General features: G+C 51.9%; 1 protein-coding gene across 1 annotated transcript in view; it reads right to left on the bottom strand.

Moving 5' to 3' along the window:
* SLC15A3 (solute carrier family 15 member 3) overlaps positions 1-16600 on the bottom strand; it is a 134252-nt gene that overhangs the window by 25263 nt on the left and 92389 nt on the right. The window contains exons 3-4 of the mRNA XM_085651463.1: positions 9466-9619; positions 5793-5894 (exon numbers count right to left, since the gene is read on the bottom strand). Of these exons, the coding sequence (XP_085507589.1) occupies positions 5793-5894; positions 9466-9619 (256 nt within the window). The remainder of the gene's footprint in view (positions 1-5792; positions 5895-9465; positions 9620-16600) is intronic.

Genomic DNA, 16600 nt, shown 5'->3' with positions numbered 1-16600 from the left:
GACCTTGGAGTTTGACCAGACTGCAGTGCCAGAGTCAGATGCAGTATATGGAAACTAAAACAGAACTCTGAAATCGGCATTCATTGTTCACAAAGGGGGATTTTAAGAAACAGGCCCACAGAAATGCTGTTTGTGTATCTCTTGTCATCCTGACACAATATTCTGGCGAGTGGTTAAACACCTCTTAGCCAGGCCATCTTTACCCAGAAAATGAAATCATTGGACCTTTGTTCCTAGTATGGAAAACCCACACTAGGTACATTTTCAAAGTTCTTAGCCACACACTCCATTGTTACTATGCCTTACCTTGAACAAGCTATGCCAAAGGCAGTGTAACAATGTGCACAACTCTGGGTTACACTCTGGAAAGTGAATAATACACATCACACATTTAGAAGCACTACTGCAATTACAACACAATGCCTTCCTGCCTCCTTACTCCCTGTGTAAGCTATGGACAACTTGCAATACAGCAGAAAAACAGTAGTTGTCAGGTCACATCGTTCCTAGAAAGTACCTGAATTGTCCACAGCTGTCACAGCACACTGCCTGAAGGAAGCTGCGATGACCCGCGCGCAATGGTGGAAAGTGAACAGAAGGAATCAACCTCCGGATTCCCCCAGCAGAAGCCGACAATGAAGTAGCAAGCTCCTTGCCAGCCAACAGCAAGATAGGGGCACTCAACGACTCAGAGACGTGCATGCGACATGTCCACGCTGTGTGGAAGGGACCACCCTTCAACCTGGCACAGCTGTGTGCCAAAGAGTTGTGCTTATATGTATATTAGGCAACGGGAGCGTAGAACCAGTGCACCCCCAGTGTACCAAAGCTGCCGTGTGCAGCCCTTACTGGGGCAACATTCCACCAATCAGCACAGGCGCATGTGGTGAGGAGGTGGCTGTCATAAGGGACCTCTGCGGTGAGGGTCAGCGAGTGCCAACAGGGGCGTAGAACCAGTGCACCCCAGTGTACCAAGGCTGCCGTGTCCAGCCCTTGCTGGGGCAACATTCCACCAATCAGCACAGGCGCATGTGGTGAGGAGGTGGCTGTCATAAAGGACCTCTGCGGTGAGGGTCAGCAAGTGCTAAGAGGGGCATAGAACCAGTGCACCCCCAGTGTACCAAAGCTGCCGTGGGCAGCCCTTAATGGGGCAACATTCCACCAATCAGCACAGGCGCATGTGTGAAGAGGTGGCTGTCATAAGGGACCTCTGCGGTGAGGGTCAGTGAGTGCCAACAGGGGTGTAGAACCTGTGGACCCCCCGTGTACCAAAGCTGCCGTGGGCAGCCCTTACTGGGGCAACATTCCACCAATCCGCACAGGCGCATGTGGTGAGGAGGTGGCTGTCATAAGGGACCTCTGTGATGAGGGTCAGCGAGTGCCAAGAGGGGCGTAGAACCATTGCACCCCCAGTGTACCAAAGCTGCCGTGGGCAGCCCTTACTGGGGCAACATTCCACCAATCAGCACAGGTGCATGTGGTGAGGAGGTGGCTGTCATAAGGGACCTCTGCGGTGAAGGTCAGCGAGTGCCAAGAGGCATTCAGTTGGATGGATAGTGTGTGAAGTGTGCAAGTGTATGAGGGCTTCCAGCCCCAGGTGGCCTCAAGGCTGCACTAGATACACCTGGGCCCTTCTTTACAGGGATTTGCCATACGGCACTGAAGCAGGTCATTGAGCGGTGCTGCCGTACGCCAAAGTGAAAGGGCAGAATGCACCGTATTTAAGCGGCACGGTTCATTTCTGTCCTTTCCCCGTGTGCTTGCACCATTTCCGTATCCTAGTGCCAGAGACACCCCTGCACCATGGTGCAAGTGTGCCTCCGTTGCAGGCAGGAGTGTTTTGGTGCAGGAAGGGGCACCTTCCTACAAAAAAACCAATCCTAAGAGGCGTTTTCCTCTTTCTATGTGTGCTGCAGCAACCACGGAAAAGGAAATAAACGGGGAGAGATGGAGATATTTCTCCTCGTTACGCCTCACCTCAGGAGGCGCAAGGATTGGGCGCTGCCCCAGGTTAGCGTGATGTTGTAAATCTGGTGCAGCGTCAAATTCCTTGAATATTGCGTGGGAAACCGCACTTTGCTGCCCTGCCCTGCATCACAAAGAAAGGTCTGGAATGCGCCGTATGTATGCAATATGGTGCATTCTTGTCCTTTTCCCACATCGCTGGTGCAGTTTTGGCAGCCTGGAGCCTATGCATGGAACCCTGCACCATGGTGCAAGGGTGCCCGCATTGTAAACCGGATTGTTTTTGTGCAGGTAGGGGCACCTTCCTGCACAGAAACAATCCTGAGAGGCTTTTTCCTCAGCACATAAGATATTGCCTTCCCAGGGCGGAGTAAGGCAACGCAGCGACCTACCCCAGCTTTATGGAGCCACTCGAGGTCCAGCAAAGTGGCTCTGCGTGGTTTCATAAATCTGACTTAAGGTTTGTGTCCCTCGTGCACCACGTTGCATGGTGCAAGAGCGAAGCAAACCAGCTTGTGAATACACCCGAAGTTACTCTTAGACTGCGGTTTTGCAGCACTTGGTAACCCTTTACTACCCTTAACCAATCCAAGCCAAGGAACCCGACTCCTTTCTCAGCACAGCTGTGGAATCTCGTGGTAGAAACAAAGCGTGCAACACAACAGGAAAGCAGAAAGGTAAGGAAATGCAAGGAGAGGAGCGGGCAGTGCCTGAAGGCTGAGATTTCAAAGGAGGCAGTGCAACAAAAACTTTACACCTGTTGTCAGGGATGCATGTGGGGTGTCATTATGAGCCTAGTATAGGTAATATATGACTGCAAGAAAGCAGGCTGGCGTGGCACTCTTACCCGCGGCGTGGAGTGGCAGCAGCCGGGCAGAAGCCGTGGTGTGCTTCCCGCCCGTGGCAGCACACGCTAAAGTCCCAGAGAGTAGGCAAGGGCCTACCTCCATGCGGGCGCCGGATTGTCTGCCTGCGAGGCGTTGAGCCTGGCGGGGCTGCATGGCCTGATCACCCTGGTGCCTGAGAGCGAGGGAAGTTTAGTGGGCCTAGGGGCCTTCATTTGGTGGGGAAAGCCTGGCGGCCCGACCAGCGACCCTGAGTGCGGTGTTGGCACGCTGGGCCTGCCGGGGCCTCAGTGCGGGTGCTTGAGCCAGGCGGGAGACACAGATCCGCCTGACCTTAGCGTCCTTCTCCTTCCACAAGATGGAGCCCAGCATGACCTCAAGATCAGCCTTGGGATCCAGCTTGCTGCTTCTGCCCACCACCACCTGGCCTTCTACCCTTAAGCCATCTCCACCTCCAGACCCAAGACCACTGCCCATGAGGCCTGGCTGAACGACGGAGAGCAGGTCATGCTCTGTAAATATGTAATATATAATTGTCCAACCCTAATCGCATTTTAAAATGTAATCTTGAGTGAACTTGTAACTTGTATATATGTAACTCTAACCCCTAGTATCTGTAGTTGACGTATGTACTTACTACCACTCATGTGAATTTAGAGTTTTTCTGTTTGTATCTTTTATGTAACTCGTACTCTGAAGTCCTTATGTAATGTAACTGGTCCTTTTGTAAAGCGCTCTGACACCTTTGGGTAACTTTCGCGGTATATAAAACTGCATTACATTATTATGTTAGGATCGAGGTGTACTGGGAGAGCTGTGTGAATCTCTTGATGTGCTAATGGTAGTAAAAAACGTCAAGAGGCGCTTCAGATCAGAGTGGCGCTACATTGGAGGAGCTGTGGGTAGAGTTTATCTTTGATAGTGACAGGGCTCGCTGCAGGTCAGGATAGAGGTGCACTGGCAGAGCTGTGTGGAGTCAGGACATGGCGCTGCAGGTCAGGATAGAGGTACACTGGTGGAGCTGTGTGGGCTTAGGACAGTGCGCTGCAGATCAGGATACAGGTACACTGGCGGAGCTGTGTGGAGTCAGGACAGGGCGCTGCAGGTCAGGGTAGAGGTGCACTGGCAGAGCTGTGTGGGCTTAGAACGGCGTGCTGCAGGTCAGGATAGAGGTACACTGGTGGAGCTTTGTGGACCTAGGACAGGGCGCTGCTGGTCAGGATACAGGTACACTGGTGGAGCTGTGTGGAGTCAGGACAGGGCGCTGTAGGTCTGGATAGAGGTGCACTGGCAGAGCTGTGTGGAGTCAGGACAGGGCGCTGCAGGTCAGGATAGAGGTACACTGGCAGAGCTGTGTGGAGTCAGGACAGGGCGCTGCAGGTCAGGATAGAGGTGCACTGGCGGAGCTGTGTGGAGTTAGGACAGGGCGCTGCAGGTCAGGATAGAGGTACACTGGCGGAGCTGTGTGGGCCTAGGACAGGGCGCTGCAGGTCAGGATACAGGTACACTGGCAGAGCTGTGTGGAGTTAGGACAGGGCGCTGCAAGTCAGGATAGAGGTGCACTGGCGGAGCTGTGTGGAGTCAGGACAGGGCGCTGCAAGTCAGGATAGAGGTACACTGGCAGAGCTGTGTGGAGTCAGGACAGGGCGCTGCAGGTCAGGATAGAGGTACACTGGCAGAGCTGTGTGGAGTTAGGACAAGGCGCTGCAGGTCAGGATACAGGGACACTGGCGGAGCTGTGTGGAGTCAGGACAGGGCGCTGCAAGTCAGGATAGAGGTACACTGGCAGAGCTGTGTGGAGTCAGGACAGGGCGCTGCAGGTCAGGATAGAGGTACACTGGCAGAGCGGTGTGGAGTCAGGACTGGGCGCTGCAAGTCAGGATAGAGGAGCACTGGCGGAGCTGTGTGGAGTCAGGACAGCGCGCTGCAGGTCAGGATAGAGGTACACTGGTGGAGCTGTGTGGGCCTAGGACAGGGCGTTGCAGGTCAGGATAGAGGTGCACTGGCAGAGCTGTGTGGGCCTAGGACAGGGCGTTGCAGGTCAGGATACAGGTACACTGGCGGAGCTGTGTTGTTGGCTTAGGACAGGGCACTGCAGTTCAGGATAGAGGAGCACTGGCGGAGCTGTGTGGAGTCAGGACAGGGCGCTGCAGGTCAGGATAGAGGAGCACTGGCGGAGCTGTGTGGAGTTAGGACAGGGCGCTGCAAGTCAGGATAGAGGAGCACTGGCGGAGCTGTGTGGAGTCAGGACAGGGCGCTGCAGGTCAGGGTAGAGGTGCACTGGCAGAACTGTGTGGGCTTAGGACGGCGCGCTGCAGGTCAGGATAGAGGTACACTGGTGGAGCTGTGTGGGCCTAGGACAGGGCGTTGCAGGTCAGGATAGAGGTGCATTGGCGGAGCTGTGTGGGCTTAGGACAGGGCGCTGCAGGTCAGGATAGAGGAGCACTGGCGGAGCTGTGTGGAGTCAGGACAGGGCGCTGCAGGTCAGGGTAGAGGTACACTGGCAGAGCTGTGTGGGCTTAGGACGGCGCGCTGCAGGTCAGGATAGAGGTACACTGGTGGAGCTGTGTGGGTTTAGGGCAACGTTTCCTTGTACTGACCATGTTTGTACTAGTGCTTACCCTGTAGTTTTCATCTTTGCCTAAGTGCTTACCTTGTAGTTACCATCTTTGGACTACTTTGCACTGGTCATTACCCTCTAGTTACCATGTTTGCACTAGTCCTTACCCCGTAGTTTTCATCTTTGCATAAGTCCTTACCCTGTAGTTACCATGTTTGTGCAAGTCCTTGCCCTGTAGTTTCCATCTCTGTATAAGTCCTTACTTTGTAGTTACCATGTTTGCGCTAGTCCTTACCCGGTAGTTGTCGTCTTTGCATACGTCCTTACCCGGTAGTTGTCGTCTTTGCATACGTCCTTACCCGGTAGTTGTCGTCTTTGCATACGTCCTACCCTGTAGGTGCAATGTTTGTACTTGTCCTTACCCTGTAGCTTCCATCTTTGCTGCTCGAGCTGCTGGTGTTCTGGCTGGACAAGAGGTTTGGGAGGCGTAGATGCAGCCCCTGGAGGTAGTACGTACTCTGCATCTAGGCACAAAAAGTAGTGTGTTGTGAATGCAAAGACAATTGGTGTAGCATGCACACATCAAGAACAAAACTGACTAGTGGTCTAAAAACATGCACAGGGTGCGGGACATCACAGGTCATGCGCAGGTGGGAGGTGTCTCGGGACATGCACAAATTATGGGATATCACAGCACATGCACATTGTTGGCCTGCTGCAGCTATCGCAGGACATGCACATGGTGTGAGATATCTCTAGACATCGCAATGTTTTGTCTGCTGAAGCTGTTGTAGGCTATACATACGGTGTGAGATATCTCAGGACATTGCATTGCTGGTCTGCTGAAGCTGTTGTAGGCTATGCATACGGTGTGAGATATCTCAGGACATTGCTGGTCTGCTGAAGCTGTTGTAGGCTATGCATAGGGTGTGAGATATCTCCGGTCATTGCTGGTCTGCTGAAGCTGTTGTTGGTTATGCATACGGTGTGAGGTATCTCAGGACATTGCTGGTCTGCTGAAGCTGTTGTAGGCTATGCATACGGTGTGAGATATCTCAGGACATTGCTGGTCTGCTGAAGTTGTTGTAGGCTATGCACACGGTGTGAGATATCTCAGGACATTGCATTGCTGGTCTGCTGAAGCAGTTGTAGGCTATGCATACGGTGTGAGATATCTCAGGACATTGCTGGTCTGCTGAAGCTGTTGTAGGCTATGCATACCGTGTGAGATATCTCAGGACATTGCTGGTCTGCTGAAGCTGTTGTAGGCTATGCATACGGTGTGTGATATCTCAGGACATTGCATTGCTGGTCTGCTGAAGCTGTTGTAGGCTATGCATACGGTGTGAGATATCTCAGGACATTGCATTGCTGGTCTGCTGAAGCTGTTGTAGGCTAGGCATACGGTGTGAGATATCTCAGGACATTGCTGGTCTGCTTAAGCTGTTGTAGGCTATGCATACGGTGTGAGATATCTCAGGACATTGCTGGTCTGCTGAAGCTGTTGTAGGCTATGCATACGGTGTGAGATATCTCAGGACATTGCATTGCTGGTCTGCTGAAGCTGTTGGCTATGCATACAGTGTGTGATATCTCAGGACATTGCTCTTCTGCTGAAGCTAGTGTAGGCTATGCATACGGTGTGAGATATCTCAGGACATTGCATTACTGGTCTGCTGAAGCTGTTGTAGGCTATGCATACGGTGTGAGATCTCAGGATATTGCTGGTCTGCTGAAGCAGTTGTAGGCTATGCATACGGTGTGAGATATCTCAGGACATTGCATTGCTGGTCTGCTGAAGCAGTTGTAGGCTATGCATACGGTGTGAGATATCTCAGGACATTGGATTGCTGGCCTGCTGAAGCTGTTGGCTATGCGTACGGTGTGAGATATCTTAGGACATTGCTGGTCTGCTGAAGCTGTTGTAGGCTATGCATACGGTGTGAGATATCTCAGGACATTGCATTGCTGGTCTGCTGAAGCAGTTGTAGGCTATGCATACCGTGTGTGATATCTCAGGACATTGCATTGCTGGTGTGCTGAAGCTGTTGCAGGCTATGCATACGGTGTGAGATATCTCAGGACATTGCATTTCTAGTCTGATGAAGCGGTTGTAGGTTATGCATACGGTGTGAGATATCTCAGGACATTGCTGGTCTTCTGAAGCTGTTGTAGGCTATGCATACCGTGTGAGATATCTCAGGACATTACTGGTCTGCTGAAGCTGTTGTAGGCTATGCATACGGTGTGAGATATCTCAGGACATTGCATTACTGGTCTGCTGAAGCTGTTGTAGGCTATGCATACGGTGTGAGATCTCAGGATATTGCTGGTCTGCTGAAGCAGTTGTAGGCTATGCATACGGTGTGAGATATCTCAAGACATTGCATTGCTGGTCTGCTGAAGCAGTTGTAGGCTATGCATACAGTGTGAGATATCTCAGGACATTGGATTGCTGGCCTGCCTAAGCTGTTGTTGGCTATGCGTACGGTGTGAGATATCTCAGGACATTGCTGGTCTGCTGAAGCTGTTGTAGTCTATGCATAAGGTGTGAGATATCTCAAGACATTGCTGGTCTGCTGAAGCTGTTGTAGGCTATGCATACGGTGTGAGATATCTCAGGACATTGCATTGCTGGTCTGCTGAAGCTGTCGGAGGCTATGCATACCGTGTGTGATATCTCAGGACATTGCATTGCTGGTGTGCTGAAGCTGTTGCAGGCTATGCATACGGTGTGAGATATCTCAGGACATTGCTGGTCTTCTGAAGCTGTTGTAGGCTATGCATACCGTGTGAGATATCTCAGGACATTGCTGGTCTGCTGAAGCTGTTGTAGGCGATGCATACCGTGTGAGATATCTCAGGACATTGCTGGTCTGCTGAAGCAGTTGTAGGCTATGCATACGGTGTGAGATATCTCAGGACATTGCATTACTGGTCTGCTGAAGCAGTTGTAGGCTATGCATACGGTGTGAGATATCTCAGGACATTGGATTGCTGGCCTGCTTAAGCTGTTGTTGGCTATGCGTACGGTGTGAGATATCAAGACATTGCTGGTCTGCTGAAGCTGTTGTAGGCTATGCATACGGTGTGAGATATCTCAGGACATTGCATTGCTGGTCTGCTGAAGCTGTTGTAGGCTATGCATACGTTGTGAGATATCTCAGGACATTGCATTTCTAGTCTGATGAAGCGGTTGTAGGCTATGCATATGGTGTGAGATATCTCAGGACATTGCTGGTCTTCTGAAGCTGTTGTAGGCTATGCATACGGTGTGAGATATCTCAGAACATTGCTGGTCTTCTGAAGCTGTTGTAGGCTATGCATACCGTGTGAGATATCTCAGGACATTGCTGGTCTGCTGAAGCTGTTGTAGGCTATGCATACGGTGAGAGATATTTCAGGACATTGCATTGCTGGTCTGCTGAAGCTGTTGTAGGCGATGCATACGTTGTGAGATATCTCAGGTCATTGCTGGTCTGCTGAAGCTGTTGTAGGCTATGCATACGGTGAGAGATATCTCAGGACATTGCTGGTCTGCTGAAGCTGTTGTAGGCGATGCATACCGTGTGAGATATCTCAGGACATTGCTGGTCTGCTGAAGCTGTTGTAGGCTATGCATACGGTGTGAGATATCTCAGGACATTGCATTGCTGGTCTGCTGAAGCTGTTGTAGGCTATGCACACGGAGTGAGATATCTCAGGACATTGCTGGTCTGCTGAAGCTGTTGTAGGCTATGCATACGGTGAGAGATATCTCAGGACATTGCTGGTCTGCTGAAGCTGTTGTAGGCTATGCATACGGTGAGAGATATCTCAGGACATTGCTGGTCTGCTGAAGCTGTTGTAGGCGATGCATACGGTGTGAGATATCTCAGGATTTGTTGCTGAAGCACACAGAGGACATGATATCCACATGGTGTGGAATGCCTCGGCATATGGAAAAGTTGTGTGTGATGTGTATATTTCCGGACATGAGCAGGGTGCTTGAAATCTCAGCCAGGAGCAGAGCTTTGGTAGATGACATCAAAAGCTATTGTCATCAGATTAGCGCCTCGACCTGCACTGCGCATGCTGGGGTCAAGGCGCGCTTACCTGGAAGTACACCATCCAGTAAGGAATGAGGGACAGCAGGACGGGCATGATCTTGCATAGGACCTTGGCGCTGGCTTTGGCCTCACTGCGGTGAGCCTCGTCCTCCTCAGTTCGATCTCCTGGATCACCGACACCTGGAGACAGGTCTCCGACCCTGCGGGGGAAGGAGAGAAGCCGCGTGGACATCAGTGCACCCTCTGCAACAACTCCACTGTTGGAGAACTCAAGTCATCAAATCTGATGGTTACCCTCACGCCAGGACACATGGGAGCTATTCCCTCTTCCAAAAGCACCTTTCTGCTTTCCACAAAGCACTCGTCACCTTCTGATTCCAGACCCCTTCCAGCCCCACTCACCCTCTTCCACGGAACACGTTTCTTCTGGTCTCACTCAACCTCTTCCACTGATGCCACACTCCTTCAGGTCCCACTCACCCCCTTCCATGGAACACATTTCTTCTGTTCCCACTGAACGACTTCCACGGATTCCACACTCCTTCAGGTCCCACTCACCCTCTTCCATGGAACACATTTCTTCTGGTCCCACTCAACCGCTTCCACTGATGCCACACTCCATCAGGTCCCACTCACCCCCTTCCATGGAACACGTTTCAATTGGTCCCGCTCAACCACTTCCACTGGTGCCACACTCCTTCCAGCCCCAATCACCCTCTTCCATGGAGAACGTTTCTTCTGGTCCCACTGAACCACTTCCATGTATTCCACACTCCTTCAGGTGCCACTCACCCTCTTCCGTGGAACATGATTCTTCCGGTCCCACTCAACCACTTTCACTGATGCCACACTCCTTCAGGTCCCACTCACCCCTTCCATGGAACACGTTTCTTCTGGTCCCGCTCAAACACTTCCACTGATGCCACATTCCTTCCAGCCTCACTCACCTTCTTCCATGGAACTGGTTTCTACTGGTCCCACTCCACCACTTCCACTGATGCCACACTCCTTCTGGTCCCACTCACCCCCTTCCATGGAGCACATGTTTAGTCTGGTCCCAGTCAACCACTTCCACTGATGCCACACTCCTTCTGGTCCCACTCACCCCCTTCCACGAAACATGTTTCAACTGGTCCCACTCAACTACTTCCACTGATACCACACTCCTTCCAGCCCCACTCACCCTCTTCCATGGAACATGTTTCTTTTGGTCCCAGTGAACCACTTCCATGGATTCCACACTCCTTCCAGCCCCACTCACCCTCTTCCATGGAACATGTTTCTTCTGGTCCCAGTGAACCACTTCCACGGATGCCACACTCCTTCAGGTCCAACTCACCCCCTTCCATGGAGCACATGTTTATTCTGGTCCCAGTCAACCACTTCCACTGATGCCACACTCCTTCCAGCCCCACTCACCCTCTTCCATGGAACACATTTCTTCTGGTCCCACTCAACCACTTCCACTGATGCTACACTCCTTCAGGTCTCACTCACCCCCTTCCATGGAACACGTTTCAACTGGTCCCACTCAACCACTTCCACTGATGCCACACTCCTTCAGGTCCCACTCACCCCCTTCCATGGAGCACATGTTTATTCTGGTCCCAGTCAACCACTTCCACTGATGCCACACTCCTTCCAGCCCCACTCATCCTCTTCCATGGAACATGTTTCTTCTGGTCCCAGTGAACCACTTCCATGGATTCCACACTCCTTCAAGTCCCACTCACTCTCTTCCATGGAACACGTTTCTTCTGGTCCCACTCAACCACTACCACTGATGCCACATTCCTTCAGGTCCCACTCACCCCCTTCCATGGAACACGTTTGTTCCGGTCCCACTCAACCACTACCCCTGATGCCACATTCCTTCAGGTCCCACTCACCCCCTTCCATGGAACACGTTTCTTCCGGTCCCACTCAACCACTTCCACTGATGCCACATTCCTTCAGGTCTCACTCACCCCCTCCCATGGAACATGTTTCTTCTGGTCCCACTCAACCACTACCACTGATGCCACATTCCTTCAGGTCCCACTCACCCCCTTCCATGGAACACGTTTCTTCCGGTCCCTTTCAACCACTTCCACTAATGCCACATTCCTTCAGGTTTCACTCCCCCCCTCCCATGGAACACGTTTCTTCTGGTCCCACGCAACCACTTCCACTGATGTCACACGCCTTCATGTCCCACTCACCCCCTTCCATGGAACATGTTTCTTCCGGTCCCACTCAACCACTTCCACTGATTCCACACTCCTTCAGGTCTCACTCACCCTCTTCCATGGAACACATTTCAACTGGTCCCGCTCAACCACTTCCACTGATGCCACACTCCTTCCAGCCCCACTCACCCTCTTCCATGGAACACGTTTCTTCTGGTCCCACTGAACCACTTCCACTGATACCACACGCCTTCAGGTCCCACTCATCCCCTTCCATGGAACACGTTTCTTCTGGTCCCACTCAACCACTTCCACTGATACCACACGCCTTCAGGTCCCACTCACCCCCTTCCATGGAACACAATTCTTCTGGTCCCACTCAGCCGCTTCACTGGTGCCACACTCCTTCAGGTCCCACTCACCCTCTTCCATGGAACACATGTTTCTTCCGGTTCCACTCACCCCCTTCCATGGAACACATGTTTCTTCCGGTTCCACTCACCCCCTTCCATGGAACACATGTTTCTTCTGGTTCCACTCACCCCCTTCCATGGAACACACGTTTCTTCCAGTCCCACTCAACCACTACCACTGATGCAACACTCCTTCAGGTCCCACTTACCACCCTCCATGGAACACACGTTTCTACTGGTCCCACTCAACCACTTCCACTGATGCCACACTCCTTCTAGTCCCACTCACCCCCTTCCATGGAACACGTTTCTTCCGGTCCCACTCAACCACTTCCACGGATTCCACACACTTCTTCTGGTCCAACTAACACTCCCTTCCATGGAATGCAGCTTTCTTCCGGTCCCACTCACACTCCCTTCCATGGAATGCAGCTTTCTTCCGCTTCCACTCACCCACTTCCACGGATTCCACACACTTCTTCCGGTCCAACTCACACTACCTTCCATGGAATGCAGCTTTCTTCCGGTCCCACTCACACTCCCTTCCATGGAATGCAGCTTTCTTCCGGTCCCACTCACAGTCCCTGCCATGGAATGCAGCTTTCTTCCGGTCCCACTCACAGTCCCTGCCATGGAATGCAGCTTTCTTCCGGTCCCACTCCCACTCCCTGCCATGGAATGCAGCTTTCTTCCGGTCCCAATCACACTCCCTGCCATGGAATGCAGCTTTCTTCTGGTCCCACTCATACAACCTGCCATGGAATGCAGCTTTCTTCTGGTTCCACTCACCCACTTCCAAAGATTCCACACTTCTTCCGGTTCCACTCACAGTCCCTGACATGGAATGCAGCTTTCTTCAGGTCCCACTCACACTGCCTGCCATGGAATGCAGCTTTCTTCCGGTCCCACTCCCGCTCCCCGCCATGGAATGCAGCTTTCTTCCGGTCCCACTCACACTGCCTGCCATGGAATGAAGCTTTCTTCCGGTCCCACTCACACTCCCCGCCATGGAATGCAGCTTTCTTCCGGTCCCACTCACACTCCCTGCCATGGAATGCAGCTTTCTTCCGGTCCTACTCACTTCTTCCATGGAATGCAACTTTCTTCCGGTTCCACTCACCCACTTCAACGGATCCCCCACACTTCTTCCGGTCCAACTCACACTCCCTTCCATGGAATGCAGCTTTCTTTCGGTCCCACTCACACTCCCTTCCATGGAATGCAGCTTTCTTCCGGTCCCACTCACAGTCCCTGCCATGGAATGCAGCTTTCTTCCGGTCCCACTCACACTCCCTGCCATGGAATGCAGCTTTCTCCCGGTCCCACTCATACACCCTGCCATGGAATGCAGCTTTCTTCCGGTTCCACTCACCCACTTCCACGGATTCCACACACTTCTTCCGGTCCAACTAACACTCCCTTCCATGGAATGCAGCTTTCTTCCGGTCCCACTCACACTCCCTGCCATGGAATGCAGCTTTCTTCCTCTTCCACTCACCCACTTCCACGGATTCCACACACTTCTTCCGGTCCAACTCACACTACCTTCCATGGAATGCAGCTTTCTTCCGGTCCCACTCACACTCCCTTCCATGGAATGCAGCTTTCTTCCGGTTCCACTCACCCACTTCCACGGATTCCACACTTCTTCCGGTCCCACTCACACTCCCTTCCACAGAGCTGACGTTCCTTCCTGCAGGGTAGAGTTTATGCTTTCCCCACTCTATGAAAATGACCCCTCCCTGCACACCACAGAGAGCATTTGACTATATAAAAGCTTGTGGCCTAGTGGAGAAAATGTCTTGTTACTGCCCTTACTCAAAGTAAAATTGAGCACTTCTTCTAAAACAAGCTTTGGCAACGCCAATGAAAATGCCGTTTATGCCATTGCTATGTAGGCTTTCCTGTTGTCAGTTTCAGTTTGGTGTGAATTCTGGTGGAGGGTTTTCATTGTTTTCCAATGTATACACACATTCTCTTTGTGAGTGCGGTGCTTTACACGGGTGATGCTGCCAAGTGTAAATCTCTGTTTTCACACCATGAGTTCCAAACTTCTTTTTGACAAGGAAGATGCAGCAAAGTGTGATCTGGTGGTCCCAGGGCGGTGTCTGCAGCAGTGTGCAGCCCCAGAACTGGTCTATCCACCGGTTGTGCTGAAGCTGCTTCATCTGCAGAACACCGGCTAGAAACAGGCTAGCTATACTGTCTACACCTGAACCCTGTGGTTCTTAACCTGTGCTCCGGGGAAAATTAAATAATATTAACAGATTAATAAAGTGCATGCTAACAAAGAAGCAAAATGCAAAGTTAAACATTTTCAAACGTTCAGTAAATGTTAAGGAATTTGAAATTTGAGCCTGAAAATGAAGTTGTTGTCCTAAAATTGATTTGTGGGAGCAGTGCAAGTGCACGAAACAAAATATAGCATGGACATTTGGATTTGTTTGAATGAACTAACATATTACATCACTTGTGCATTTGTGTTTTTGTTTAATGAATTCTTGCTTCTTTATTTCTGTGTATTGTTTTGAGGTTCAAATCATCCAAATTGCTTAAGCCGGGGTCCCTGGCTTCCAGTCCACAAATCAGACACAGTCATAAAATTAGAAAGGTACACATAAGTACAGTTGGCCTAGCCTGGTGGTCTAGTGAGGAGCATCTTTGCTCTGCTGCCGGTCTGCCCTCTGACCTTTGCTTTCTGCCTCTGCCTCTGCCTCTTTTACCCCTCCGCTTCTGCACTGTTTTTTGCTTTTTCTCTTTTTCTCCCTTTTTTGATTATTCTTTCACTTTTCTCCACTCTCTCACCCTCTCCCTTTGCACCATGCCCCTGCCCAACCCCTGCAGCCCACCCCCTTCCAGTGCCGCGTTTCCCGCCTTCCAGCCACTACTTAATGACACCGCTGCATGGCCGCACAGCTGATGCACCAAAGGCACACCCGTCTGCACCCATCTGCATTTGCAACTGGACTGCGCCCAGCACCACAGACCCTGGTTCTCGGACCCTCCATGACGCCAGCACCCTCCTCGCCTTCAACACCGGATGTGACACCACCTGCCACATCGCATCGCCGAAGGACACTCAAGCAGTGACGCAACACAGGCCCCCGCAGCCCCCAAGTCCGAGGGGCCCCCTCAGCAAAGTACTCTGGTCTGAGCTCTCCCGATTGGGTCCGGAGTTTCATTACACCAGTACACTCAAGGACACTTCTCATGCTGAAACTGTAGCTGCACTCTCACTCTCCTCCGCACTCCAGGTCCTTCCGCCGTCAAGGCGACCCACAGCGCACCTGACTGGCTCAGCTGCATCCTCTTCAACAGGCGCCACCTCCACAAAAACGCCACGTAAATCTGGGACCACCTCGACTCCATCTCCCCTGACATTTCTTTCCTCACGAAACCTGGACGAACCCCAGTACGGGCCCACACATCGCCACCGCCATTCCAGATGGTTACAGGATCACCCGCAAGGACCGCACCAACCGAACAGTTGGAGACAAAGCCATCATCCACAAGAGCACCCTCTTTCTGACCACCCACTCCGCCTACCCTACGACAGCCATGGAAGATCTCTAGTGCCTGGTCCAGACCAACCTGAACACCAGCCTCCGAGTTGGTATTAAATATTAGGAATGATGGACGATACCTCTCAGTAGTGAGTCTGATGCGGTGCTGGAGGAATGATGAGACTAAAATTCATCCCCTATGGACTGATCCGCAGTAAGGATTCAGTGCTTTGTGAAAAAGTGAGGTTGCGTAAGGGTTGTAGTCGGTAGTGCCGGTATGTCCTAGTAGAGGAAGATATGATCTCTTCCTCTACTAGGACGTACCGGCACTACCGACTACAGCCCTGACGGAACCTCACTACTGAGAGGTATCGTCCATCATTCCTATTATTTAATACCAAGTCGGAACATTCCACTGCTTTTATGGCTACTTCGGATCTCAGCGCTGCCTTTTTACTTGATTTGCCCTGAAGAAGCCCCTATCTGGGCGAAACGCGTTGGCTGTTCTGTTATTGTACCAAGAGCACATCGTGAATAAAAAACACAAGAATCTTAAACAACGACGTGAAAATTCTTCTCTGTTTCTCCCTGTTGGAAGGCGGACCCCGAGGAGTCGGTGCGACCACCAAGGGGGGCCCTCACTCTGCACGAAGTAGCCGAGCGCTGCCGAGAAGTCTCATGAGAGATCCTTCTCCTATCACGTACTAGCACAGTAACACCACCACACAGGACTCAAGGAGGTTGTCTTGTGACAAGCAATTCTTTATCAGCAATAAAAAGGTTACGAGGTCAATATTTACACGAAGGGATCGAGGGATCCACCAAAAGTCTCAGTGTCTCTTTGGAAGGGTCGGGGTAGCGGGACAGTCTTTGGCAGGAATGCGGTACGAGGGTACCTGGGGCCCAGTTCTTATCCTCAAGCTGGAGGACCTCCGGATCTCGGATGGGTCGAGCCGCGACGGCGTCAGCAGGGCTCTGGCGTACAGTTCGTGGAGAGCCGCGATCGAATCAGCAGGGCTCTCAAGATGGTTTCTGCTCAGCTCGAGCCGCGACGTCGTCAGCAGGGCTCCGAGGAAGGTTTCAGCGAGGTTGGGCCG

Source organism: Triturus cristatus, chromosome 4_1, assembly GCF_964204655.1.
Source record: "Triturus cristatus chromosome 4_1, aTriCri1.1, whole genome shotgun sequence".
In the NCBI taxonomy this organism is placed as follows: Eukaryota; Metazoa; Chordata; class Amphibia; order Caudata; family Salamandridae; genus Triturus; species Triturus cristatus.
Note: the sequence above shows the minus strand (reverse complement) of the source record. Positions and strands in the feature narration are given on the sequence as shown.